Raw genomic sequence first — 13342 nt, 5'->3', positions numbered from 1 at the left:
TATGGCCCTTTGATACAGTGATAGAGCGTTTTAAGCAGGAGCCCCGTAAATGTGATTGCGGCGGATAAACAAGGCGGTACTGTAAGAGATTGAAGCATTGTTAGCATAGCTTCTCCCATGATTGAGATCTTCACTGATCGAAAAGACTTGCCGCAGGAGTTGCCGTAGATCTCACAGCCAGCTTTCCCCCTTTGGATCATGTCGGCAGGGTGTATGCAAGCATTGCATACACGATTCAGAATAGTTAAATAAGGCAGTGTCGTTGGCGAGAAGAAATTATCATTCCTGGCGTGGTTGAAAGATGCTGTTTGTCTGTAGCTGCACATAACACGTGGAAAGGTAGATTGCGATCCCAACTGGATGTTTCCAGCAAGTACCCGGTGGTCGTGAATCTGGCCTGGCACAAATTAGACAGGAGCAATTCAAAAATCGACAGCATAAAGGTTACCTTTGAGAACTCCAATACCAGACATCTTCTATTTTCATGACAATGAATATGTATGCAGGCCTTTGATTGGGGTTGTCTGTTGTCTTCTGTCTTGCATTTTTGGTCTTGAGAGACTGGCTAGGCAACTACGGTTGGCATTAGGGAAGGAGCATTAAGCATTAAGCATTGCATTAAGCATCCGGGCACCACCAAAATGAGCAAATACACGCACCCTTTACACTTTTGCACATTCACTGTTTCACGCGGGGCTGATCTAGTAGATAGTAGTACCCCGGATGTAAGGTCCCCACGTCCGCTCTGCTGATCTTATATTATGGGACTAGTAGACTGTATGGTGATGTTAGTGGATATAGAGCAGGAGGTGCATTCAATGCGTGGAAACAAAAGAGCCATAAGTAGATAGGGTCGCCGTCATTCACTGTTCTCAGAGAGCAGGTTCGCTTCAGGTCCTACCAGCCACTGCCACTACTACTTCCCCTCCCCCCCCTCAACTTCTCTCACTTCTCTCACTTCCTTTCTCTACCACCCGCTCTCCCACCTATTCCTCTCGTCTCCAACATCTTTATTTCATCTTGAAGCATATTGCGTCCATCCATAAACTCCATCTTCATCTCTGTTCCCGTCACTTTCAGCCTTTCAGCCTCATAATTTTGACATCTCAGATCAATATTTCTCAATCTCTGACACCCAATATGAGTGCTCCACCTCCTTTGTTCTTTTGCTCCCGCCCAGATGGGACCCTGACCCCCCCTGATGCCACTTGACGAGATGCCACTCAACATGGTGTTCCGTGGTGTTTCACGCGTCATCAGCCCAAGCGAGACTCAGGGCATGACCAGTTGTGGTGTTTCCACCAAACGCGCAGAATGCTGGGCCATCGAAAGTCTCGGCCAGGACCAGCCGGTCAAAGACCCAGAGATCAACCAGAAGATCCGCAAGATGCTCGTGGACGTCCTCAAGCTCGAAAACATTCCTGCAGCAATTCGCCAGGATGTCTCAAACCTGATCGCCAAAGGCATTGAGGCCTTGGATGTTACTACTCCCGCTGCGCAGTCGATGGCGGTTGTCCCGGCTCCACCCATCCAGACATGCCTAGGTACTGGAGTTGTCAATCACCAAAAGCCACAGGTGAGTACCCTCTGTTCATCTTGACACCTCCACAGTCTGACTGATCCTTCTTTTTTAAGGGCTCGAAGAAGAAGGAGTTTTGCTCCTACTGGATCCGTCACGGAGAATGTGACTACCAGCAGCAGGGTAAGTTCCTCTGGTCTGACTTTCAAGAAATTTGTTCTAACTTTCCCCCCTCGAAGGCTGCCTGTTTCGACATGCCATGCCAACCCAGCCCGAAGCGCTGGAGAAGCTGGGCCTTCGTGACATCCCACGCTGGTACCGTGAAAAGTTCAACTTGGCAAGTGTTCTTCAGCAAGGAGGGCCCCGACTGCAGCAGCCATTCATCACCATGGATGCCCTGCCTGCTACCCAGAAGGCGATCCAATACGCCGATCATTCGGAGGGCACGCAGTCGACCCACGCTGCCATGAACCACCATGGCCATCCACACCACAGCCAGAACCCCGGCTATCAGTACCCCCGCGGGGACAGCTGGGGAGAGGCTCAAAGCCCCTCCCGTGGTGGTTATGGTGGCAGCGGCATGCAGGGAAGAGGTCGTGGCGGCCACCCAAATGGTCCCTATTACAAGAACGGCCAAAGTACTTGGAACCCTCAGGTCACTCCCCAGTCTCCCTCCCAGCCAGCGATTGGCAGTTTCCCTGTTCACAATGCTCCGACCGGCCCGAGTGCCCAACCAGCGATTGGCAGTTTCCGCGTGGGCAATTTTTCCACAGCCTCGAGAAAGCGACCTGAGTCCACCTTCGCCCAGGTTGCTGCCCGTGCCGGTGGCCTGGCCACCCCGGAGACTTCTCCCAGCGTGGGCTCCAGCAATTGTACCAACAATTCCGGCGGTTCCACTGTGAATATTTCTCAATCGGAGCATGGCGTTGGCAATCGATCTCAAACCCACAAGGTCATTCATGAGAGCATCATGAACCCCGAGGAAGCTGTTGGACCCCTTACTCAAGGTATGGGCCAGCTCGACTGCTTCGGGCTTCCTCCGGTAACCAAGACCGAGGAAGACTTCCGCAGAGGCCATCGCCGACTCTTTGCCCCGGGCTTTGGCCACGATGGTGCTGATTCCTGGTGCGACGTCGTCGATGACTTCGTCGACGTCTTTGAGGATCCCGCTTTCGCGGAAATTGAGGCCATAAAGCAGTTGGTTTCCTCTGATGCTGCCAGACCAGAATCAAGCCTCCTCAATGCTCTCGTTGCTGAGAGCGAGCCGCTCGAGAACAAGCGGGCTCTGGCCAACTGGGGGCCCATTGGGGTCAAGACTAAGCAACCCGCGTCGACCAAGGCTTCCGCCCCTCCCCCTGCCAACATGACAGAGATCTCCAAGCTGAAGGAGACCCTCAGCGAGATCGAGGGAGCACCTGACCTGAGCGAAAGTTCAGCCATCGACATGGCTCGGCTGAGTTACCGCATGTCGAGCTCCTCTTCCTTCGACGGGGACAATGCCGCAGCTGCTTCGTGGTTCGACTTGGCCTACAAGGCCCACGCCAAAGCCGCCTTTGCCTGGCGGCGCAAGGTGAACGGCGAGTTCGGCTCATACTCTCCAAATGGGCCAGATGTCTACACGACCTGGCGGAGAAAGCGTGGAATCGAGGACTACCCGTACGTTACGGGTAGCCGCACTAAGGATCTCGCTTGCGGCTTCCGCGTTCCTTTCCCGGCTCCTCGTGAGTGTGCTCGACGAGATTCGTGGCTTCGTCTCCAGAAGAGACTGATGCGCGAATGTGCGCATCATTAAATGGGAGCATCGCGCTCCCGCAAGTTTAACGGTGCGGCAATCTATCGATATCAACATACCAGCTAATTCAGCCATGTCGCCATAACTTGCATTCATTTCAGCCCATACATCGCACGCATTCCAATATGTCCAAATGTTCTTTTTCGTTTGCTCCAAGGTTTGATGATCTACTTGTTTCCATTTGATCAGTCCTGTGAGCTACGGCAACAAGTTCATCAGGTTGTTTGTGCATACTCTCATACATCTTCCTGGCAATATATTGGGCAACAACGACGATTCACTACTGTCGGCTTTCACTTGTGGAAGACTTGACTCGATCAGACTGAGTTATTTATGAGGCTGAAAATACCGTGGAAACCACGCCTTGTGGCAGTTCCTTCGCTTTCATTCTTGATGCTTGCATCAGGAATCCCTTCCCTTTTGTTCCCTTTATTATTTTTTTTCATTTCCCGGATGCTTTTTTCCATTTCATTTTTTTAACCAACAAAACTTCCCAAAAAATTCGAGACCCCCTCCACTGCCACCTCCCATTCGGGCCATGGGATTTCTGTTTGTGTCGGCTGGGGATTTCTCTGTTCTTAGCATTTGTCCGTTACGAGCCTGCATCTTCCGGGCATTCTGGATGAGACCCATCCCTTCTCTCAATGAATACATTGACATTTAATCCAGCTCGTTCCCAGCTGCATCAAAATTAGTAGATGTCACGACATGACAAACAAAAAAAGTAACTAGAACGGTGTAGTTCCATACAGTTCCACCAGAAGCCCAATGGTACGCATTTCTATATGGTAAAGTTCAAGCGCACTAGGCAATTGGGAGAATCCACGAATATAGCGAGACGCCAATAAATTGAAAATATGACTATAGTACATCGATAATAAATGAAGCCAGTTAGACCTCCTTGAATATGCGCCCGCGCCTCGCAAATGTCTGACCACAAGTTTTGTCCAACATGAAAGAGAAAGAGATCATGCAAAGCTTATACACTGCTCAGACACGCTCCTCATCGTCGAGGCTGCTTTTTCGAACTCCGAGCCCCGACCTTAACAGCAACACGCTCCCGCTCCTCGGTTGCCTGGGCCTTGAGGGCCGGGTTCAGCGAGGGGAGAGACTGGATAGCCTGCGCGACAATCGAGTTGCCGTCGACAGCCTCCCGCTCCTTCGCGGCACTAATTCGTTCCGCACGACGAGCAGCCAGCTGCTGCCGGCGTGCCTCCGTCATGTTCCAAGAATCGGGGAAGCGAGGACGAATCTTGGGCTTGTGGTGACGGAGGTCCAGAGGGACGTCAGCGAAAGCGTCACCTTGCTTGGCTTCCTTAATGAGGGTGTTCACGAGATCGGCCAAGTAGCGTTTGTTCTGGGCACTGGAGCCAAATTGTTCGCAAGAGATTCGGACAACGTCGGTTTGCGGGTTGTAGCGGGTGCCAGCCAACTTGAGGAAAGTCTGGCGCTGGGCTTCGGTGAGGTGTTTGGGAATCAAATCTTGGGAGGCGAGCTCAACGACAACCTTGGGCTCAGCAGGGTGCTGTTCACCCATGTAGGAGGTATAGCGGAAACGGAGGATTTGGTTTTCGGCGGGCAGGTTAAAGGGTTTGGCGAGTTCTGCGGGGAGAAAAAACAGTCAGCCAATTGCACAGGGAGATGAAAAATCAAGGGTCCAACATACTGCTCAGCATTGGCATATCCCAAGCCGTGATGCGGGCGTACTCGCGCAGCTCGCGTTGCAATTCCATTTGGGCATGTGCCGTCGAGGTGATCTCGTCATCGTTAATTTCTTCGTCACCGTCTTCAACCAAGGCCAATTCATCGCTCTCATCTTCGGCCCAGAATCCGCGGGACTTGTCGCGAACATCCTCGAATCGGAGGTCGTGTTCCTTCTCAATTTGGTTGACGCTTTTCTCGAGCTCTGCGAATGCGGCAGCGCGCTTGTCGAGATCGTTGAAGTCGGCCACGGTGCGACGGTTCTCGGCGTCGAATTCGGCACGCTCTTCCGGAGACATCATATCGTACATTGAGCGCTCCTCCTTGCTCAGAAGGTCGGGCGAGTATTCAGGGACGGGTGGATAATCCTCCGCACGTAGTTCCTTGGGGGGAGGAGGCATCACCGGATCTTCTTGGACGAAGCGGAACGGCGAGGTCGAAAATGAGCGTGTAGAAAGAAGCCCAGGGCCCCTGTAGGCCAGGGACCTCGCAGAGCGAGTCAATACCCGAGCGGTACAGGCCATTGTAATGGAGCAATTGGAGAGACAAGGCGTATCGTAACTTTTCGAAGCCGCAACGAAGAGCGAAGAACAGTACTGTTTTCTCCGCGGTCAACGCTAGTCCTGATCAGGGAGGATCCAAACCACGTGATCCCGAAATGGCATGGGCAAGTCCGGCGACGGCGACTGCAACTTCCAAGCCTCGTTCAATCAAGGCTTGGATCACTAACAAATACAAGGATGATCCCCAATCCTTTGATACAATGGAAATGATATCAACAAAGCTTTGCCTCGTCACAGTTGGGGCTACCGCTTCATTTGAAAGACTGATCTGCCAAGTCCTCAATGAGCCTTTCCTCGCTCAATTGGCCAAATATCATTACACCCATCTTCTTGTTCAATATGGGAAAAATGGGGAGCAAATCTGGAATGGATTCAATGAAAAATTCCCGCCTGGGTGCGAGCAGCTTCACGGCATTACTGTTGGGGGCTTTGATTTCAAACCCGACCTATGGCGGTATATGCGCATGGCCGTGAAAGAGCGCAATCAAGATCTCGGCATCATCATTTCTCATGCCGGTATGGCCTGCAATATCTTCTTTGATTCTATCAAATTAACCCATGTCTCAGGCACTGGAACCATTCTGGATGCGCTTCGCTTAGCCTTACCTTTGATCATTGTGCCCAATCCCGATCTTGCGGACAACCATCAAGAGGATCTGGCTGTGGAAATGGAGCAAATGAAATACGCCGTTCGTGCTGATATTGAGTGAGTTTACCTCCTAAGCGTGTCTCCTCCCAATGGGCTGCAAGGGTATTGACCTGTGTTTAGGGACTTGATTACGGCACTCGACACTGCGGAAGCTCAGGCTCCGGAACAGCTGAGTCGACCTCATGGCCCGGAGGATGCTCTGGCTGGTCTAGTTTCCGATCAGCTCCAGGATGTGGACTGAATGCAGTCGCACTTCCTGTCCTTTACGACGAGACGACTTGATGATATAGCGTTGCGATATTGCGATATATGGTGTTCTCCCCCCTCCCTCTTCGGATGTCACGTTAATCGAAAATCATGAACACAAATATGCCATGGAAGAAATAGCGAAGCATCAAAGATGATACTGTCTTTATTTTGTCGAAGAAGTAGACTAGTTCCTCGTTAGTAGTTGTGGTGGCTCCAATACCTCCAAGGCCCATTCATTCTGCCAGATCATTCTGCCAGATTTAATTCCCAAAAAATATTTCCATCTTTTAGCTTGACAATTTTCTCCGAATCTCAATAATCAGTTTCCATCTGTTTCAAAAGTTCACCTGTTAAGTTCATCTGCTTAAACCGAGTGGAACCAGCGCAGACCGTCATTGGCCCGAGCTTCTTGTTGACAACTCCCGACGCGATTCCGCAAAACCCTCCTGGAGACTCCTGACAACCTCAGCGAGGTGATTGTGATCGCCATCATTCAGGTCAACGCATGCTCCCTTTCCTCCAACATCCTCTTTGAATTTTCGAGTCGCCAGCCCTCGGCCGTGGGGCCATCTTGAACACTCGCGACCCCGATCACCCCCGACCTCCCTCTTCATACGCACTCCCACTCCCCGCAATGGCTGAGGCTACCCTTCACAACGTACCAATTGTCATTGACAATGGAAGCGGGACTATCCGAGCAGGCTTTGCAGGAGAGGAGATTCCATCATGTTATTTCCCCTCGTTCGTCGGCCGTCCCAAGCACCCGCGGGTCATGGCCGGTGGTTTGGAAGGCGACTCTTTCATCGGCACACGCGCACAGGACCTTCGCGGACTTTTGAAGATTCGGTATCCGCTAGAGCATGGCATTGTCACAAATTGGGAAGATATGGAATCGATCTGGCATTATGTCTATGAAAACGAGCTCAAGACTCTGCCCGAAGAGCACCCCGTCCTGCTCACCGAGCCTCCGCTGAACCCCCGTGCCAATCGTGATTTCGCTGCCCAGCTCATGTTCGAGACCTTCAATGTCCCTGCTCTCTATATGTCTATTCAGGCCGTGTTGTCACTCTATGCATCGGGTCGTACTACTGGTGTAGTGCTGGATTCTGGCGACGGCGTTTCCCACGCCGTGCCCGTCTACGAGGGTTTCGCCATCCCCAACAGCATTAGACGAATCGATGTTGCTGGTCGTGACGTGACGGAACAAATGCAGCTGCTTTTGCGCAAGGCTGGGCACGTACTGCACACAAGCGCCGAGAAGGAGGTGGTACGCATGATTAAGGAGAAGGTCTGCTACGTGTCACTGGATCCGAAGCGCGAGGAGAAGGAGTGGATGAACAGCTACCACAAGTCAGACGCCAAGGCTGTCGATTATGCTCTTCCCGATGGCCGCAAGATCAAGGTGAGTTCATGATCTCAATTTGTTTACTCCCATACGCAAGCCCTGTTCCATACTAACATGACCATCCTTTCCCACCAGATTGGCCAAGAACGCTACCGCGCACCCGAGATCCTCTTCGACCCAGAACTGATCGGCCTCGAGTACCCTGGAGTGCATCAGATTGTCCAAGAGTCGATCACTCGCACAGATCTCGACTTGCGCAAGGCTTTATACCACAACATTGTGCTCTCTGGCGGCTCTACTCTGTGCAAGAACTTCCCGGATCGTTTGATGCGGGAAATCAAGAAACTCGCAGTTGAGGATATGAAGATTCGTATCTCTGCACCTGCGGAACGCAAGTATACCACGTGGATTGGAGGAAGTATTCTTGCTGGTCTGAGTACCTTCCGAAAGGTATGTGAACTGAAAGCTTCGTTGATAAACTCATGCTTATTCGTTCTTTAGATGTGGGTAAGCGCGGACGAGTGGCACGAGGACCCGGAAATCATTTTCAAGCGATTTGCTTAGAACAGGTTCAATCAATTGATGGAGCGCTACATGAAATCGTCGATCTCTCCCAGAAAGACGATTCAGCTTCACATACAAATCCCGTCCAGCTCGAAATCCTCAAATCTCTCCGACACCCTCTGAGAAAGGGCGAAGGCACCATTTTCCAAAGAACGATCTGCTGTGCAAGTCATCGTCTTTCTCAGGCAAGCAGTACACAGCACAGGCGTGAGGGACCCTGCAATCCTGCGACTTTTGATACCCCCTTCCCACCATGTACCCCAATCTCCTCAGTGCATATCTTGTGATATCATGCATTACTATTATCATCTACATTTGTGCAAATACAATTTCCCTCTACAGTTACCTGAGGCACTTGTCTTGTGTGATTTGCGTGATTCCAAATTTGTGTACTCCGCACACCGATCCCAGTATTTATTTGTAATAGGCATTACATGATGATCAGTTCTCCCGTCACTTAACCATCTTCCAAGGTCATAACTCCAAGTTCACGATTGGTTCTAGTATAGCTATCCAATAGTGTTATCACGGAGAGGTCCAAGCACGCAATCCCCAATCATCTGGCGTGCGGAGAAGCCTGCCAAGAAATGCCGCTTCCCTCAAGTCAACTACTACTATTAATTCTACGGGGTACAGGCCGCACCATCGTTGTTTGCAATAACCACAGAATACTAGTATATTCATGTCAGATTTCTACCACCGACCCGACCGGGCAAGGGCTGTTTGTCTACACTGCCATGCGCGAAAGGTTGACACCGGATTTGACCCCATTCCCACAACGTATTAACTAAACGGGTCCAGGTTCGATGTGATCTAGAAGACCAACCAGGTGGGGTCTGTAGTAATTGCAGGAAACGCCGCCAATCATGTCAGTAAGTTAAATTTATCAGTTGTCTAAGGTAAAACTTCCGTGACCACTAACCATGTCTACAGACGACGAGGTCGCAGACCATACCCGGCCAGGGCAAATGGCTCGAGACAACTCACTGTGCCGAGGCAGTCTGACACAACTACAAAAATCGACGAAACTGCCTTGATGTGCTCTCCAGTCTCATCTAGCCACGACTCAAAGGATACTCCACGGACCGGAATAGCGTCAAGGGAGCCGCCTGCCTTTGTTGACGAACTGTCATTCATGGCCCCTTTGGCGACTCAACAAGACTATGTCATTCCAGAGTCAGTCATTGCAGCTCAGGACCAATTCTCCGAAAGGCTCATCCAGGCTGTGTCTGCCACAACACTACCGCCTAAAGCTCAAGTAGAAGCATTTGCGGATTCATATTTCGATTGTTTCTACCACCGCGCGCCGTTGATAGATCGCGCGGACTTATCCACAGAGGACCCGTCAGTTCTTGTGTCACAGGCTATTTGCATGGTAGGATCCCTTCTTCGACACTCTGGACCGGACTCACCTCTTGGAGATGCCGAGCACTACTACGGCAAAGTGAAAACACTCCTCTATACCGACTACGAGTCAGACCAACGCAACGTACTCAAGGCTCTTTGTCTCTTGAGCTTCAGAAATCTCACACCACCAAAGGTTGTGAGCCTTGACTGCTCATGGCAATGGCTGGGTATGGCAACTCGACTCGCCTATCAAATGGGTCTTCATCGTGAATCAACGTATGCGCAGCTCCCGAATCCCGGAAACGCCCGTCGGATTATGTGGTCTCTATTCGTAAGGACAACCCAAGATTCCCAAGCGTCACCCATTAAGTACATAAACAGGTCTCGGATCGACATCAGACAGCGTGTTTCGGACGGCCATCTATCATCAGAGCTTCAGAGTTCGACATACGGCTGCCAACAATGGACGACTTTGAGCAGCAGGATACCAAAGCGGAATTATTTATTCAACATGCCAACCTCAGCATTATTCTAGGTGGAATTGTGGACCGCCATGCTCAAAAGAGTGAAATGACCCAGAACGAGGTAAGAAAAGCGACCCGATACTCTTGCATTTCCTCACGTGTTGCTGGACAGGCGATCACCATTCTCGAATCTCTCCAGCAATTCATCAACAACATACCAAGCCGACTTCAACTGTACGAAGGATCCAATCGACGTCCCTTCCGGCCAGATATTTATGAGTTTCATGCCAACTACTTCGTTTGCCTAATTGTCTTCTTCCGACTTTTCGGTCATGCCCTCCCAGCTCTCACGGTCTCGGCTGCGTCTCTAGTTGCTTCCTCTTGCATCGCCCGTCTCTACGAACAATTTTTGTATCGTGATGAAATGAACTACTTGACCCCGCTACATAACTGGTTCGTCATGGTCGGTTGTGCCCCGCAGATCCATCATAATGCGACTTGCCAAGGTCGAGATAAACTCTGCAATGAAGAGTTGCCAATTTTGATAAATGCTCTGCGATATATGCGATTGAAGTCACCCCCGGCAGGCGTTCTATTGGATATCATAGAACGCCTGAGCGAAGTCAACTCCAATGGAGTGACGCCCAATGTTTCCTCAGTCCCGCAGGAAGGTTCGCCTACAGAGGAGCCGTGGCTAGCCCAGCTGCCCCATGTCGTTCTTTTAAACTCCCTTTTCCCATTCCCCGGCTCCTTGAGTCCAAGGCTATCTATGATACAGGGAACCAATGATGAATTAAATGACTTGGCGGTTCTTGACAGGATGGTGGAGCAGGAAGACGATGATCTCGAATGGATTTTCAACGAATACCAACTCAATTATTTCGATGCATCATTTGTTTAAATACGAATAGCCACATTCAACAATTAAAGAGACTGCTTCTTATCTAGCCTCCGAAAGTGAAACTCGAGTGCATAGTCGTACTATGCTCCTGGGTCAGCCCAACTGGTAACCCTATTGCAATTGCGATTATGATGACAGCCAGTGTTGCAATTCCGATGGCGAGCCAAAGTTTAGCTCTGCGTAATTTATAGTACTGACCCAACAGGTAAATTCGAGTGTCAACATTGGGTTCAGCTTCAATGCCGAAGGCAGGTTAGCACCGCTGCGCTATTCCAGTAGGTAGATAAGGTCCGGCGCCAGTGGAAGCAGACCTTCGGTGATGCGATTATACTCACTTCCCGGGGCAGCGAGCACGTACCTCGGAAGCTTTTGCCTTCGGGGCTCTGGAAGTACCACGTTGCTCTGGGTAGTAATGATGCCAATTGCGTGCGTTATGGATCTACTATACCTTGCATAATGTCATATTTTGCCTTTGTGACGAATCGGCGGTTTTCATTGTGTGCTAGATCTAATTTCGTGCTCAAGCTATACATTACTTTACTTCCATAGGTTTCTATGATTTGTACACTCTGGATCGTGAGCTTACATGGTTGTTGGGGTGCTATGGCCCGGTCCCTATCGTTGGTGGGCATTGACCGCCTTGATTTTTTTTTCCCAACGTTGTTTTTTTTCCAAAAAATTTCCTTTTGAAAGAACTAAAGTCAAAATCAATCGAAAAGGAATAAAACAAACCCAAATTGTCAAGCTAAAAAAAAAAAAATTCAACCAGTCAAGGCACTTGCCACAATGTCAGTTCATTGTCAGATTCCTTGTCTAGATCTGAGTCATGAAAATCCTGCGCGGTTGTTAGCGCCTACATCCGGCTGTGACGGTGACTTGGCTGTGACGGTGACTTCAGTGCGACCCACGTCCAAACCGGCCCGGGATGTCGCCATCAGCCGATCCACACCGACATACTTTTACAAGACTACGGTGAATCACAATGATCGATTTTATAAGAGGAAATTAATGAGAGATCGTTGAATACGGCCTTGCGGCTGGTATTTTCATTGAAAAGCCAACAACTAGAAAGTAGTAGTTGAAGGCAACGATTTGGGGGAATCTGATAACTAGTTAAGAAATAGCCATGATAGGCATGATGGGAAACAAAAGACAAGGGAAAAGAATAGCACGTGACTCCGAAGGACGATGCAAAAGGAGATTATGAGTCTCGAATGATGCAGTTCAGCATGAGATGCTTTGCCCGTAGGGAAAAGAAACATAAGACCGATTCTAGAACCGGGCGTGATGCATTTGGGTACCGTGGTGACCCAAGGTAGAAAGCAGAGAACGCCGATATTCCATGGTTGAGTGAGGATTTGTTGTGTCATAACACGCGGTTCAAGGTTGTTTCACTGTTGAGAAGGAAACATAATGCGAGGAGATTGGCCGAGGAGAGGTGAAAAGGCGTCATTGTTTCAAGAGCCTCCATCTGCTCCCCGAAGTTTCTTGAGGTAGTCCACGTCGAGAAGTTGGTGCGATTAAAAAAACGAAATAAGATTTGAAAGGTCGAAAGGTCGACGGTGTGTTGAAAGAGCAGAGAACTTTTTGGGGGGGGTGGTCGTAAGATGTCGTAAGGTACCATGCAATTCAAGGGCGATGGTGAACCCGCGGGTGTCGCAAACATAGAAGTCGCAATTAAGCAGCACCCTTCAGCTTGCCCCAGCCCTTTTCGAGGCCCCGGCGGGCCATGTCGCGAGCGCGGTCGGCAACGGAGCCGGAACTGCTGGCGGTGTTGGTGCTGGTGGAGGAGTACTTGCGACTCAAGCTGCAATTGCTGGCGTCGTCTCGGTACATCATGTTGCCGGCACCACCACGACCGACGTGGTAAACTGGGGCAGCGCGGCGAAGATCGCGCTCGAGTTCTTCATCGAAGCTGAACATAGCGCGTTCACTGGAGCTGTGGACGTTGCCGGCACCACCACGGCCGGAAGTAAAGGTCGTGGGAGCGCGCGAGTCCAGGCGTGTCAATGAGGCAGGGCCTGTGGCGGTGCGAGAGTCGGTGGTCTTGGTATTCTTCAAACTGATGATATTTCCGGATCCTCCACGGCCAGTGTAAACGGCAGGTCGACTGGTATGAGGCACCGAAGGATGCGGCTCAATAACGCGGTAATTTGAGGCGGGCATGGTGAATTTGATGTGGTGGATGTAGTAGAGAAAAGTTGTGGAGTAGATGTACTAGATGTACTAGATAGCTGCAGCGCAAGCT

The 13342-nt window shown here is 50.6% G+C and overlaps 6 protein-coding genes across 6 annotated transcripts; 4 read left to right on the top strand and 2 right to left on the bottom strand.

Moving 5' to 3' along the window:
* Positions 1-1201: 1201 nt before the first annotated feature.
* N7481_009814 (uncharacterized protein) lies at positions 1202-3311 on the top strand (the record flags this gene model as incomplete). Its single annotated transcript, XM_057269033.1, has 3 exons — positions 1202-1576; positions 1636-1702; positions 1759-3311. The coding sequence occupies 3 exons, from the start codon at positions 1202-1204 to the stop codon at positions 3309-3311; spliced, it is 1995 nt and encodes a 664-aa protein (XP_057119710.1).
* A 1003-nt stretch (positions 3312-4314) lies between these two features.
* On the bottom strand, positions 4315-5536 carry N7481_009813 (mitochondrial 37S ribosomal protein mS35; the record flags this gene model as incomplete). The annotated part of the gene is made up of 2 exons (XM_057269032.1): positions 4315-4913; positions 4978-5536. 2 exons carry the CDS (start codon positions 5534-5536, stop codon positions 4315-4317), a joined length of 1158 nt encoding a protein of 385 aa, XP_057119709.1.
* A 134-nt stretch (positions 5537-5670) lies between these two features.
* On the top strand, positions 5671-6465 carry alg13 (N-acetylglucosaminyldiphosphodolichol N-acetylglucosaminyltransferase catalytic subunit ALG13; the record flags this gene model as incomplete). Its single annotated transcript, XM_057269031.1, has 2 exons — positions 5671-6281; positions 6345-6465. The coding sequence occupies 2 exons, from the start codon at positions 5671-5673 to the stop codon at positions 6463-6465; spliced, it is 732 nt and encodes a 243-aa protein (XP_057119708.1).
* Positions 6466-7107: 642 nt separating this feature from the next.
* Positions 7108-8382, top strand: N7481_009811 (actin-related protein ArpA; the record flags this gene model as incomplete). Its single annotated transcript, XM_057269030.1, has 3 exons — positions 7108-7875; positions 7954-8268; positions 8320-8382. The coding sequence occupies 3 exons, from the start codon at positions 7108-7110 to the stop codon at positions 8380-8382; spliced, it is 1146 nt and encodes a 381-aa protein (XP_057119707.1).
* A 1036-nt stretch (positions 8383-9418) lies between these two features.
* Positions 9419-11094, top strand: N7481_009810 (fungal specific transcription factor domain-containing protein; the record flags this gene model as incomplete). Its single annotated transcript, XM_057269029.1, has 3 exons — positions 9419-10060; positions 10111-10314; positions 10366-11094. 3 exons carry the CDS (start codon positions 9419-9421, stop codon positions 11092-11094), a joined length of 1575 nt encoding a protein of 524 aa, XP_057119706.1.
* Positions 11095-12771: 1677 nt separating this feature from the next.
* On the bottom strand, positions 12772-13260 carry N7481_009809 (DUF3602 domain-containing protein; the record flags this gene model as incomplete). Its single annotated transcript, XM_057269028.1, has 1 exon — positions 12772-13260. The coding sequence occupies one exon, from the start codon at positions 13258-13260 to the stop codon at positions 12772-12774; it is 489 nt and encodes a 162-aa protein (XP_057119705.1).
* Positions 13261-13342: the final 82 nt, after the last annotated feature.

This window comes from Penicillium waksmanii, assembly GCF_028829765.1.
Source record: "Penicillium waksmanii strain IBT 27052 chromosome Unknown utg000008l:1.0-5622682.0:1.0-5626561.0, whole genome shotgun sequence".
Lineage (NCBI taxonomy): Eukaryota > Fungi > Ascomycota > Eurotiomycetes > Eurotiales > Aspergillaceae > Penicillium > Penicillium waksmanii.
The sequence above is the reverse complement of the archived record's forward strand: the minus strand, read 5'-3'. Positions and strand labels throughout refer to the sequence as shown.